The 15,097-nt window shown below is 29.6% G+C and overlaps 1 protein-coding gene across 14 annotated transcripts in view; it reads right to left on the bottom strand.

The window, feature by feature from the left end:
* The window catches only part of LOC145239758 (uncharacterized), a 340,227-nt gene that overhangs the window by 95,003 nt on the left and 230,127 nt on the right, over positions 1–15,097 (bottom strand). Inside the window, exon 1 of one of the 14 annotated variants that reach the window (XM_080103175.1) lies at positions 9,817–10,852. The exons of the other annotated variants lie outside the window; for them this stretch is intronic. Coding sequence (XP_079959301.1) covers positions 9,817–10,242 — 426 coding nt within the window. The 5' untranslated portion in view covers positions 10,243–10,852. Of the gene's footprint in view, positions 1–9,816; positions 10,853–15,097 lie in introns of those variants that run through there. 14 annotated transcript variants of the gene reach the window in all.

The raw sequence follows: 15,097 nt of genomic DNA on the forward strand, positions 1-15,097 counted from the left end.
AGATGAACTTAAAACAAATGCTTTCAAAAAGTGCTCAATACAAGGTTGAGATTTATAAATAAACAAACACTTTGTGTTTTAGTTTTAACGATATGCGCTTGAGTAGAGAAAAATTAATTTATGTAGACTGCTTTAATATTATGATATAAATATATAAATGATTTTCGCTTTTTGAATGATTATGAACATTTTTGGAGTTCTGTATTGTCGTGATATTCCAAAATTTTATGCATTCTCTAATTAGTTAAGTAGCCTCTGTCTATTGGTAACAGTTTCATAATTATTGCTCAATGATAATAACAAGCCGCGCGTGCATGGTCCCCCTCTGGTGTTGCATGTGAGATGACGCCATAAAAAATAGTGAAGAAATAATGAATGCGAGAAGTGTGAAGGGCCAACGTTGCCTTCACATTTTCGCCAAGTTTCAGAAAAATCTAATGGATGGGGCAAAAGTTATGGGATAAAAAAGTGTCAGTTTTTTTTTTTTTTTTTTTGCAATTTTGGAGCATTTGTGACCCCTTTTGTGTCAAAATTTCAGGAAAAACCAATAGATGGTTATCTGGCAATCGTCCGGAATAAGGGACGGACGCCTCTGAAAACATAGGTCCTTTTCAGATAAACCAGGAGACCAATTGTGTGTTGTGTGTGTGTGTATACCACAAAGGAGTAGGTAAAGCATATTATTTTCAGTAGGTACGGGCAAAATGGTGGCATAATGATAGGGGACATAGTTTTGAAAGACGATTTATCATAATTTTCTGTAGGTTTCCGACTACTTTTTGATTAATCTTTCAAATACAAAGTTAATTTTAAAAAAAAAAAAAAAAATAGTAAAATAAAGTCCTAAGATATTGAATTAAATAATAAAAACACCTTGTTTGTACAAAAAATAGCTTAATTACCTCCCAAAAGCGAGAGATTCTTGCTTCGTTCAATCGAAAAAAAAAAAAAAAAATCCTTATCACAGATTATATGGAAGCCTAAAATTTCAGACTATCGAAAGGCTATCTGAAAATGACAGGTAGTTAAAGAGAGGTAGGAGTGCTATTTTTCTTTCTCATTTCCCCCCAAATGTGCATCCGTACATTCCTATCGTGAACGTTTGTCTAATTTTAACCATTTTTTTTATTCAATTATTTTTCTATGTTCCTGCTTTTAAATAAAAAAAAAAGTTTTATTTTTCAAGATCATATAAAAATTATGTTACATTGAAAGTTTCACATTCAGTTAAGCAAGAAAAATATTAAAATTTTACATAAAAAAAATTACGCGAAACCTGTAATTAAAAAAAAAAAGTAGAAACATTTTTTGCTATTATAATTCTTTTGTGTGAAAATATTTAATAAACAGTGCTAATTCAATGATAATGTCGGTATTTTCTTTGAGTTTTATCAAATTTATTAATATTGACTTTAGAGGCTTTTTCGTAATGTTTCTGTAAAAATTAATTTTTTTTTATTGTTACAATTTACAGTGCTTTATTAAAAAAAAAAAAAAAAAAAAAAAAGCAAAAATAAATTCATACATTTTTATTTTTTACTACTGAAAACCATAACTTTAGTAATGGTATTTTTTGTTTAAACAAAATAATGCATTTCCACTCAGATTTAAATAAAAACAATTAGTTCATTATATTCCGCGATCGTTATATGATAAATACTGCAAATTTCATTAAAATTGGTTAATTTCCTGATTTTTGATGAATTTTTAAGTAAAGGGAGGATTCAAAATGTTTATACGCATCGGCATTCATTTTATATGTGCCTATTATTTTGACTAATTTCCTAAAAGTATTTATTTTTTAAATAATTTATATAGCGATAATAGTAATGATTACTTTAACGACTTATTTATACTTAAAGCAGGTTTTGGTTATTCGGAATCCTAACCCATTTGTTCTAAGGAAGGTAACTAGTTTTACTAAGAATTGTAAAAAAATAAGTTTTTTAACTACTTCATTTAAAATGTAACAGTTTTAGAAGATAAATAATAAAAACTTTAAAATGCGACAATATTGTAATTTTTCTTCGAGTAATTGTAAGAAAAAAGATTTTCGACTACTGTAGTAAAAGTTACGGTACTCCTTGGGCGTTGAGTTCCATTGCGACCAGCATAAAAAATACGCGTCGCTCCCTTCCTGACGCAAGCGCACGTAACATTTTTTTTTATTCACTGACGTTGTCGTAACTAAACAATTATTTGTCACATTATTTATTTTGAAAAAAAGTTTTACTCTTTATGAATATTAAAAGAAAAAAGTTACTAAACATTTATTAATGTCTCACTTTTACAGACATTTGTTTTTAAATTTCTTTTTAAATGACGACTTTTATCGACTTCTTTTAATAGCATTTGCGGATGGGTATGCTTTTGTTTTTTTAATTTCTTTTTAAATGACTTTATCGACCTTTTTTTAAATAGCATTTGCGGAAAAGAATAACTAAACCATTTATTGACAATTTCTCGGTATTTTGACTTTGATAATATTTATTTGTTAAAAATATTTGTAAAAGTGAAAAATTATCAGTAAATGATTTAGCTATTTTTTTTTCGTTTTTTACTCATCCACAAATGCTATTAAAAATAAGAAAGTCGATAAAAAGTCGTCATTTAAAAAGAAATTAAAACAAATGTCTGTAAAAGTGAGACATTATTAGTAAATGCTTAGTAATTTTTCTTTTAATATTCATAAAGAGAAACTTTTTTCAGAATAAATAATGTAACAGATAATCGTTTAGTTACTACGATAACGTCAGTAAAACAAAAAAAAAAAAGTGTTACCGTGCGCTTGCGCCGGGAGGGGAGCGACGCATGTTTTTTTTTTTTTTATGCTGGTCGCCATGGAACTCAACGCCCAATGAGTACCAAAGTTACCTCCCTTAGAACAATGAGTTAAGATTCCGAATAACCGTATGTTTTAGTCAAACAAATAACATAAAAAGTACCAAGTTTTCATTGTAAACGTGAAACGCCGAAATGAAAACTAGCCAGATCTTTATAAATAGGCCAGTTGAAAAAAAAAAAAAAAAAAATAGATAAAAATAAAAGTTTATAACTTATAAGTAAATAATTAACTAATTATGGTTCTTCCTTAAACCAGTTTCCTTTACATCCTTATATATATATATATATATATCTCGCTTCAATGAAAATACACACCCCCTCCTAGTTTGAACTATTACCTCTTGTTTAACAATTGGTTGAAATCGTGGAATTCTGTTGATTTCCTGCCGAACGTTGACGTTTGAAGGCACGGACGTCATACAAGATTGAATAAACTGCATTGGTAAATTCTTTGTTTGCGATTTATTTTTCTCTCTCATTTGAGAAATCTTAATCGCTTCGTTTTCATTAGGAGAATGATTGTGGGCGGCACATTTGACCAAAACATGCTGACCAGTGTCCGAAAGTCTTGTTGTGGCTCGACCTTTACACGAACGAGATTTACCATTCGCGCAGCGCCAATAGTGCGTCGTATGGATTGATTTATTTTTCCACATTAAATAACCTCGGATAATGATCTTATCGCGTCCGTTTTTCCACGGAAAAACCTCGCATATTTCTTCCTCTTGGGAATGATCCATATATTTTTTTTTTTATGAAATAAAAAAATAAATAAAAAATCTCCGTTTGATTTCAAGATTTCGACATTTACCCTATTCCTGTTTTCAGGTTTCTATCTAATTTCTCGGTGATGGGAACGATTATTTCTAAACAAACTCATTTAAAACGTTACTGTGACATCGAGGTTATGTCCCTTAGTTTGTAACTCGTTTCATGTGCAATGAAACACTTGAAACACTTGAAAAATATACTACTTTTATTTTAATATACTACTCTTATTTTAATTAATGCGAAAGTAATCGGTTTATTTTACACCGTAGCTCTTTAGTCGACGAAGAGACAAAAATGTTTTACACGGTGTTTCACAAAAACGTATCTTCACTGAAATTTGGAAGTAAGCATTGCTTCTATTTACTTGCCTCCTCATGTGGACACGGTTAGAAACGAAGTCGATGTTTATTTGAAATGTGAAGTAAAATCCAGCTCCCAAAAACTGGGTAATCTGGATTGGAACAAAAATAAAAATTACCTTCTCTTTCAATGATCGAGGATAGAATAGATTAGTATCAAAACAGACACTACACTTTTAATATTTATTTGCAGAAAGAAAATATATTTAAAATAAATTACATTTAAAACAAATTAGACACAAGACCACCCAAGAGTGCAGAGAAAGAGGGGTCATTGATCATCCTTGGTCTAAAGTGATAAAAAAATGAAATAACTAAAATCATCCCAGTCACCACAATACCACATTTACTCTAGGCGTACTTGAGATATCACTAAATTTGTTGGAAATTTAATTTTTCAAAATTATATTCATGTACAAATCTTCATTTATTTTATTTTTAGCTAGAAGCAAACGAGTTGGTTCTCGCATTTGATCGCACTTGGAATTTTGTCGCAACAATCCATATTTGGGTTGTACAGTTGACATTTACTAGCAGTGTCAGATGTCGCCATTAAAAATGAGTGATAAAAAGTTGAATAATTAGACTCACTGTCTTTCGAAGCTTATAACTACTTGAAAAATGTAATTTAAGCCTTATTTTTTTCCAATAAAGGACCAAAGACCAAATTTTAAAATAATAAAATGTTTAATAGAAAAATATACAATATTTTTTTTAAATCGGTTTTCTTTAAAAAGATTTCAAGAAAATTAACGAATTTTAATTTACTTCGAATATAAAAATATATATAAATTCCAAAAAATCACTTACCTATAAAAAATAATAATCAATGAGTGCTTCCATTCTTCATTGTTAAGAATTTATCCATATTTACATTTTATATTCGATGTACTTTAAATAAAAGAATTTTTTAAGCGAGGATTAAAAAAATATCGCGATTTTAAATTGTCATATGAGAGGTTCACAAATGGAGTTGTCTCTCTTTCTTCCAGTTGAGAAATACGAAGGCCGAAAATCGCCATAATTAATTATTTCAAAAACGTAAAAACAACACATTAGACCAAATATATTTCTCGGTAGTAACTATATAAAGAAACAAACAAACATAAGTGCTGATATGTGTCTTATCTCCCTTTTGAATTTCTGACATGTGTTTGCTGTCAACAATCAAGTTAGTCAATTATGGGCCGCTGACAAATTTTCCATTTTTTTTTTTTTTTTTAAATTCTCTTGAATTACATGTTTTTGATTTAAAATATTTTATTTCTTCTTTATGCAATGAATTTTTGTTTCAAAAATCTAAAACACAAACAAAAAAAACCCCAATAACATTGAATGAAACAGAAAAAATTGATGTAGGTGGTAGGTGTCCAATTTTTACAGGACGATATTTTCAAAATATGAGGTTTCACTTAAAAAAAAAAAAAAATCAATGTGTTTTTTTAAAAAAAAGGTTTTAAACTTTTTAATTTACAGGTAAATTTGCACATAACTATTCTTTGGTTTTTGTTTTAAATTAGATTATTTTATTTATTGATCTTTTATCTTCAATTTGTGAGAAAATTATTTTCTTTTTAATAGTCATTTCAAAATGGGGGGGTGAATTTAAAAAAAAAACATTCGTCTAGAATATTATATTCGGTTTATTGGAAGGAGCATAAAATTTCACATTAAACCTGAAAATATCTTAAAAAGTGAAAAAAATTTAACTCGTAAAATTCAATTCATTTCCTTATGTAGAAAAAAATGGTTGCATGAGCGCGCGCATGCACTTTGTAAACTTTTTTTTTTTTTTAAATAAAAAAATAATATTTTTATTATTTTTTTTAAAACTTTAATAGCTTATTTTGGAAGTATACTCCATAAAGAAATTAAACAACCCACTTTAAAAAAGAAATTACGAGTTTTGTATAGTTTATTTGTAGTTTTGTGTTAAAGGTATCAAAAGTTCCCTCAAAATTCTGACACACTGAGAGATTTACTTTGAAACACAGATATTGCTGAGTTAGAACAAGAAAAAAGATGGCCGACTTTAGACGGTCATCTGGAGAGTCTTGATAATCGCTCACAAATCGAAAATTAAACAAAATACTGGTAGAAACCCTCTCATTAAATGTTACAGTGACATTTTTTGGGTGGTTTTAAAATAAATTAAAACACATAAAAACTTATCTAGGTAAGTAGAAGAGTAACTTATCTCGACTTTGGTAACATGTATTATATATGTATATATTTTTTGACCACTTTTTCATTGTGTTGGATGTATTAGAAAATGTTCAGAATGATATATAATAAAAAATAAAATATTAAATTTCCGATTACAGTTTGATTTACTTAGAAAATTGTGTGAAAGGCAGAAAAAAAAATATCTGCAAAAATACATAATTCAAAAAACAGAAAGACTAATCACCGCAGCGAGAGACACTGTCAAATCGAATAAAGGAACCCAAAGACAAAAAGACAAGTGGGAAGAAAAACAGACATGAACATAAGAACAAGAGCAGAGAAACGGAACCGCTAGTGACATCTACACACTATAATGTGATTAGAACTAACTACATTAAAGCTAAAATATATAAAATTCAGGAAAACAGTAAATGCAGACTGGACAAAGAAACGAAACAGTAGATCAGACGAGTGAAACATGCAGACCAATGGCTAGGCACAAACCATGGACAGTACTGGAAAACGAAAACCACTAAATCCTCCGAAACATTGAGATACAAACAAATTTATCCAAGCATGAAGTGAAGACCGGATGTTATCATATCAAGAAGGAAAGAAAGTGCCAAATTGTAGACTTTGTCATCTTAGTAACCATACGATAAAAATAAAAAAAAAAATAAAAAAGACCGGAAAACGAAACAAATACACAGAGCTTGCCAGAGAAATTAAACGAACATGAAATCTGAAGAAAGTAATATACCAATAATTGTAGGAGCACTATGAATAGTCCCCAAAAACTTCGAAAAAAGACTAGGAGAAATTGGAATCTAAAGGAGAAATTGGAATCTAAAGGAAGACTCTCTACAGTGAACAGCAGTGATAAAAACAGCTTAAATCTTAAAGAAAATCCTTGAATGCGACACCAAACCCACATAAACTATGGGCAACAAGGGAACTGCAACAGAAATAATGCCGAAGGAACTGAAACTACAAGACATCTCATCTTATATATATTTATAAAATAAATGAATAAGATAAGAAAAAACATCGATCTTGGCTGATACCACACTAAATATCTGAAGTGTCAAAGAATGGAAAAAAAATGAAGAGTTGGAGCACTAATCAGACCTCCACTTATTGGGACAATGCAGAAGCTTGTTGCCACTCAAATCCCAGTAAATACCAATTGTTGAACCCAGCACGAAATCGATGGCAAGCGACTTTTGCAATAGCACAAAGTCATTTGCAAAAGCTATCGAAAGAGATGGAGCATACTGGTAATCTGGAGAGACATCACCCAGACCCCAGGGGACACCACTGATTACTACCAGTGAGTAATCTCTGATGACCTCTATGAGAACTTTAGAGAGTCAAAATAAATAATAACAAGTGAAGCATGCATGGTCTCCAATGAGTGCACAGTGAAGGAGGCATAAAATAAAATGACTAAGTTCAGCATTGCCCCCCTCCCCCCAGCATCAAAAGTCCCCAGGGGACGTCAAATCCTGGTGAAATGAACCAACGGTGCAGTTTTAGGCCTTAACATATGTAAATTTGAGTTCTGCACTATGCAAAAAAAGAAATGACTAAGTCCATCAAATTGCCTAAATTAGACTAGTTAGCGATAAACACGCCAATTTATATGACTGGAATAGATGATGACTGGAGATTGCCTCTTGAGCACTGAATAGAACCAATAAATGTAATGGCAACCAGAGGGCGGACAAAAAGCGACTGTCAACTCTTAATCAATTTGTTAACTTTTTATTAGAAAAACTAATGAACAAAAGAAAAAGTTGAATTTATTATTAATGGCAAAATATATTACTTTAAACTTTCAAAGAATGTTTTTTCTTGTATAGTTAACAACCGAGAAATCTATATAAATAAAACAGATGTACGTACACATATGAAAGTATTTAACAGACACACTATTACACTACTGGTCACATTAGCCTGTAATGAACAGGAAATAGTAATCAAACACCAAAAATGGTTTATAATGAGTAAAATCTTTGTTTGGATGCATGACTAATGTGTACAGAAATATGTCAAGTTGAAATGCAAAATGTTCATTTCAACTTGTCGACGTATTTCTATCACTTTTGCGCATGCGCAAATTTATCCATAGTTTAGTTTCATTTAAAATCTTTATCTGTCGATTGTTCAAACGGTAGGAAACGTTAAATGTTTTGGTTTCTATTCTAACTAATGGCACCCAAGTCATTTCTTTTTTTAAAACCTTTGAAATCAGTACTATATATGGTCATCGCGCATAAAGGGAAACCCTAACTTTTAAACACGCCGGAAGGTGATACCCGCGTCTGTCCATTGAGGTATGGAAGCACAAAATGGATGCAATATTTCCATTATTCTTCAAAATCGCTTGCTTATATATTTTGGGCAAAAACAAAACTTCCGTACGTATATTTTTTTTTGGGGGGGGGGGGGGGAGACACAAAAACCGCTTGTGAAAACTTCATTTTTTAGATCAATTAAAAACCATAAAAAACTACGTAACACAGAAAAATGAACCACATTTTTTTGTTTTTGAAAACTTTCCAGTTATTTTAAATGTCTGCTAAAAAATTATTTCGCAATGTGACAAGTCACCTTACTATGTGCGTCCATGCGCGAACGCATCACGTAAGAATAGCATAAACGATGGCGGTGAGTTGGCACAAAATAGTGCGAGGGCTTCCATACTTCAACTACCGGCGTGTTTGAAAGTCAGGGGTCTCCCTTTATGCCGGATTACTCTATAAATATATAGAGGTACAATATAATATTCAACAGAGAATTGGTTCTGTCAATAATAAATACGAAATATACATGAATTAAAATATATTTAAGCGTATTTTACGACCGGGCAAGGCCGCATGTCTCTCGCTAGTAATAAACAAAATATACAACAAATTACATTTAAAAAATGCTGTACATTTATTTTTATTCATTTGTCTAATTTTAAAATTGAAGTTTCAAAAATAGAAAATAAATGAATAAATAACAAAAAATGAAAAACACTTATCTGTCATTAACCGAAAAGGTTAGATTTTTTTTTTTTTTTTTTTACAAAGGAGTCATAACCCCGTCCTCGAGTGACCTTCGGGCCTTGATAAGGGTTCATGAGTATAGTAATCAATGGGGAAATATCGTAATCATAATTAGTCCTTTCTTTATATAACTATCTGTTAAACCTGAAATTAATATTCGCCACATTCAAGTTTATAGAAAGACTAAATTGTAGCAAGTTCCATCGTACACGCAAACTGCCGAAATGAAAACTCGGTCGAAGAATAGTCGCCATAGCAGCCGAAAAAGAAGTTATCAAGGAAGAACGATAACTCAAGTTTATAACCGTAGTTTATAAAGATACTGATTAAAAAAAAAGTTTGGTAAATTTATACAAACACCGTGACAGCGAATTAACCCTAACCCTAACCCCTAACGCTGTCACGGTGTTTGTATAATAATACCAAAAGTTTCTGGACTATTTTTTTCATTTCGACATTTCACGTATATAATGAAACTTGTTATAAGCTAATGTTTTTTTTTATGTATTACAAAAAGTCTTATTTGTTTAGGAATAATACTGAAATCTATTTCACAGAAAAAAAAAAAGGAAGTAACAGTAGCACTTAAAATTCGACACAAGATTAAAAAAAAAACTGTCTACCTGTTTTTTAACAACTGTTTTCACAGACCGTCGTTGAAATCGTCGAATTTGGGGACGAATGGTGCCTTTTGAAGGAATAGGCGGTGGTAATTCCGAAGCAACAGACGTAATATCAGATTTAATTAGCTGCGCGGATAAATCGTTTGCATTTTTCTGTATCATTTTAGCATTCAACACCGTTTCGTGCGCATTTGGAGGATGATTGTGGTCAGCGCATTTGATCAAAACGTGTTTTCCAGTATCCAAAAGTTTTGTTGTGGCTCGACCATTACACGGAAGGGATTTATCGTCTCTACAGCGCCAATAATAAGTTTTCTTTATATATTTATTTCTTCGCATAAAATAACCCCGAATAACCAACATCTCGCCCCCGACTCGCGACGGAATAGTTTCAAGGACCTCCTTTCCCTCTTTGGAAAGATCCATATTTTTAATTGCTTATAGAATTTATTCCCGTTGTATCTGCGTGATTTCAAGATTTCGAAATTAACCTTATTATTATTAACCTTATAATTTTAAATGAGAATTTTCACAAACCGGATATTCATTTAAACAGTAATTGTAAAATCGAAGTTATCTCCCTTAGTTTGTAACTCGTTCGATCTCAAAACTATTCCGCATATAATAAAGTGTCTCAGACGAATACCAATAACTTTAAGCGTTTTATATTTTTATTTTCATTGCAATTTATACAACTTATATTTGTTTATTTGACTAAGATTATTTATTCTACACTTGAGCTCTCATATCCGACGAAGCAAAAATATTCTTACAACAGTGTTTCACAAAAAACGTATCATCTCTAAGAATTAGGAAGGAAACGCCTATTGTTCTCGCATTTGATCACACTTGAGATTTCGTTGCAACAATCCATATGGAGGTTATATAGTTGGTATATCAATATGGATTTATTTATAGTAGACATCGACAGAAATTTCTACGTTGAATTGTTAATAAAATTAAAATTCTATTTGGTCAGTCTCCGAACAGAAAAACAACAAAAACATAAATGGATTTTTTTTTCCCGGAAAGCACTGTGCCACTGCACGTGCACTGCAGTAGCTTAGAAATGGTATATTTTAATAAAGATTATGAAAGACTGAATATGTTGGACTTGAAAATCAATTTAGTATTACGTATAAAAACTCCTTGGATAAGACTAGTTTACATTTCCCAGTAGAGGCGTTTCTTCGGGTGATCTGCGATAAACACGTCAATCAATCAATATGAGATAGGACAGGCAAAAATGGTGGCATAAAGATAGGGGACATAGTTTTGAAAGTCGGTTTATCATAATTTTCTGTAGGTTTCCGACTACTTTTTGATTGTATTTGAAAAATTAACAACTAAAGTTAATTTCCAAAACGATATATATATATATATATATATATATATATATATATATATATTTGTACACTACGCGCACCTCCAAAATTCATCACAGACAGAATTAATCCCCTAACACGATGTAACTTTATTATAAGTTAATATTATATCAAAATAACTTTTGTACCATTTAAAAGAAGGGCAAAATAAACTAGTAATAATTAAAAAAAAAAAAAAAAAAAAAAAAAAAAAAAAAATTTTTTCATCGTAAGAAAATAATGAAAATGCGAGATGAAAATCGTGTTTACATAATTGACGCTTTAAAATAACATTCCTAAGCATCCCAAACGAGAAAATATATCCATGTTTAATAAATCTAGCAAAAATCAACTAATGGTCATATTTTCATGAAACTTTCGATACTTATCCATTTTAGAATGAAATTACATATAAAATGCAATTTCCGTAAAATATAGGAGAGGAAATATTTTTAGTGCGTATCCCCCCCCTCCGTATATTGAACAAAATATATTTAAATTGGTCTAAATTTCTATTTATTATGAAACATGAGAGTTCAAATAAGTAAAAAATATTTATCTTTTTTAAAAGTTTAAATACATGTATTGAACAAAAACTTACCTTGAAGTTGCAATTAAAAAATTTATATGAATTTGTTTTGTTTTTTTTAATAGCGTTTTTCTAATATTATCAGTTGTCAAGAAAAAATCTTCCTAAAAATGAATTTTTAAAAGATTAAAACTCCATTATTTTAAAATGTTCTGTTACAACACAGACTTTTAATTAATGGTGTTAAATTTTTTTTTAAATACTAAGTTACAATATAAACATAACTCTTGCCAGCTATTTTATTGCCAGATTAAAACTGATTTAAAAATATTATTGCACACAAAAATAAATAAATAAATAAATAAACATTTTGTAAACCACTATGATATCTAGTTTGTCTAGTAAAAGTATGAAAACCAGTAATTAACCAAATGAACATATTTAGTAAAACAGTATTTCATATTTAATATACAAATGTTTATAATATTATTAATCATTTATACAAATGTTTATAATATTATTAATCATTAAACTGTGTAAAACTTAAAACCTAACAAAATTATAATAAAGATTAATTATTAATTGCAGTTTGAAGAAGATAAACAAAGGTTTAAAAAGAAATCATTAGGTCGTTTCTGTTTTTCCATACTTCATATATAGTTGACGTCTGACGTCACAAGATTAGGTGCGCCGTCTTTCACAATTGTTTGGTAATGCCTATTGTACACGTGAAAAAAAAAAAACTTATGAAAAATGTTTTCATGGCAAGCTAACCAATTTGACTAAATTTTGAAGTTAAATAAGTTCATTGTAAAAATCCTTTGAAAGATAGGTATTAGTTTTCTGGGACTATTTCAAAGATAATTAGTAAAGTCATAAGATATTGAATTAAATAAAAAAAAACAAAAACAAAAAAAACACCTTGTTTGTACAAAAAATAGCTTAATTAGCTCCCAAAAGCGAGAGATTTGCACTTGGCAGAATGTCAACAAAACTGAAGTCTCCTAAAATCTTAGGCAGTCGACATGCTGTCTGAAAATGACATCAGGTAGTTAAACAGAGATAGAGGGTGCTGCCCCCACCCCCAACTGTGCGTCTGTACATTCCTATCATGAACGTTTGTATGATTTTTATGATTTTTAAATTTAATTATGTGTCTATGTTCCTGCTGTTAAATTAAAATATTTTATTTTTCAAGATTATATAAAAATTATGTTACGCGATAGTTTCACATTTCATTTCATGCAAGCAAGGAAAACATCTTACATATAAAAATTATGAAAAAGCTGTAATTTGAAAAAAAAAAAAAATTTTTTTTTGCAATTATAATTTTTTGGAGTAAAAATATTAAATAAATAATGCTTAATTCAATGATAATATCGGCAGTTAAAGAAATTAATTGGTCTTCGAGTTATATCGAATTCATTAATATTGACTTTAGGGAGCTTTTTTCGTAATGTTTCTGTAAAAATTAGATTTTTTTTTTTAATCGTTATAATTTACAATACTTAATTTTCATAAAAAATAAATTCATGCATTTTTTTTTACTACTGAAAACCATAACTTTAGTCAAGGTATTTTTGGTTTAAACAAAATAATACATTTACACTGACATTTATATAAAAATAATGGGTTCATTATATTCCTTCCTTGATCATTATTTGATAAATACTGAACATTTCATCAAAATTGGTTAATTGCCTTATTTTTGGTGAATTTTTAAGTAAAGGGAGGAGTCAAAATGTTTATACATTTTGAGCATCGGCATTCATTTTGCAGGTACCTATACGGAAAGATTATGGTTAAAAGATGATCTCCTTCCCCAATACCGATGAGAACAAATAAATGTAATCTATTTACAACGGCCACACCTGAAGGTCGATAAAAAGCGATTGTGAACTCTGGATCAATCTGACGAAGTTCACTTTTTTTTCTTTTTTTTTATTACTAAAAACTGATGAGCAGAAAAATAGTTAAATTTAAAAAATAGTAAGACATTGAGTGATTCATAGATAAATTAAAAAAAAAAAAGACTTGTGCGAGATATATTTTAGAAATGAATCGTAGATCGATGAACAAATGGGCCAACCCACTGATTAAATTAAATAAAACATTTTTTACGATCATTTGAATTTCATTAGAATCCAGTTACTTCTTATTTCAGTCACATAATTTAACGAGTTCCGATATTAATTATAAACAGATTTTTATATTCAAATTGTGTTAAAAATACATAAATGAATAAAAGAAATAACAGTAATCATTATTATTGTAGACACAAATTACTTAAAAAGAAATATAATTGTGAAATTATTTCCAAACAAAATTTGTTGCAACCAGAGACTGAGTAAAAATAATCCGGTTATATCTCACTTCATCTTTTATAAACAAATTTAGAAAATGTGTTTATAAAAGATGGTGATTAAAGTTTCCGGGCTATCTTCTAGGTATTTGGTATAGACACAATATCCAGAAAAAAAAAAAAAATGTCAAAACAAATATATAACAAATGTTACCAAAGGAAGATAAGTTACGTTTACCTACCAGATTAAGTTTTTTGGTGTTTAAACTTATTTTAAAGCATTTATTTAGTTTAAAACACAAGTAATCTTAAGTTACGTTATCTGGGGTGCTCAGAAGTAAAAAATTAAACAAAATAAATGTAGAAACCCACCCAATAAATGTCATAAGTAATGCTGAAATCTATTTCACAAAGTAACATTGTAATCCTTAAAAATAAAATTTGCTATGTAATCAAGATTAAAAAAAAACTACCCCCTTTTTTTTAACAACTGTTCTCTCGGAATGTCGTTGAAATCTGGTTATTTGGGGACGAATGGTGACTCACTCAATTACTCTGGCACATTTGGGTTAATAAACACCAAGTTTGTCTGATCACCCAGGGTTCTACAGACAAAGTTATCTTTAGTTGACCTTTGACAACTAAATATTTTCGTTTACTAGCCAAACCCACATGATTTTTAAAATAATTTAACTGTTCATTTTATAATAATAATAATAATAATAAAAAAAAAAAAAAAAAAAAAAAAGTTGAAAAGATATTTTTCATTCAGTAGTGAGCTTTGGAAGATTATTGGTGAAAGAAATACAATCGTCAAAAGATAAGCCTTTCATTATTTCTAGTCGCCACTTTGAAAAATCACTCGCAAATGCGATTGTTTCACTCACAACATAGAGCCTGGTCACCGACAAGTCTTGTTTCTCAAGAGTAGCATTTACTGAACCAATCAGATGTAGTGATTTTGTGCCAAGCTAAGAAAGATCTGCAACCATGTTAAAATTGACTTCAAACTTTTTAAAACCAGAAAGACGACTACACAAAACTTCATTTCTCTTAAATCATTAAACCTTTAAACTGTTCCTGTGT

Source organism: Euprymna scolopes, chromosome 19, assembly GCF_053919585.1.
Source record: "Euprymna scolopes isolate OS-2025 chromosome 19, ASM5391958v1, whole genome shotgun sequence".
Classification (NCBI taxonomy): Eukaryota; Metazoa; Mollusca; class Cephalopoda; order Sepiida; family Sepiolidae; genus Euprymna; species Euprymna scolopes.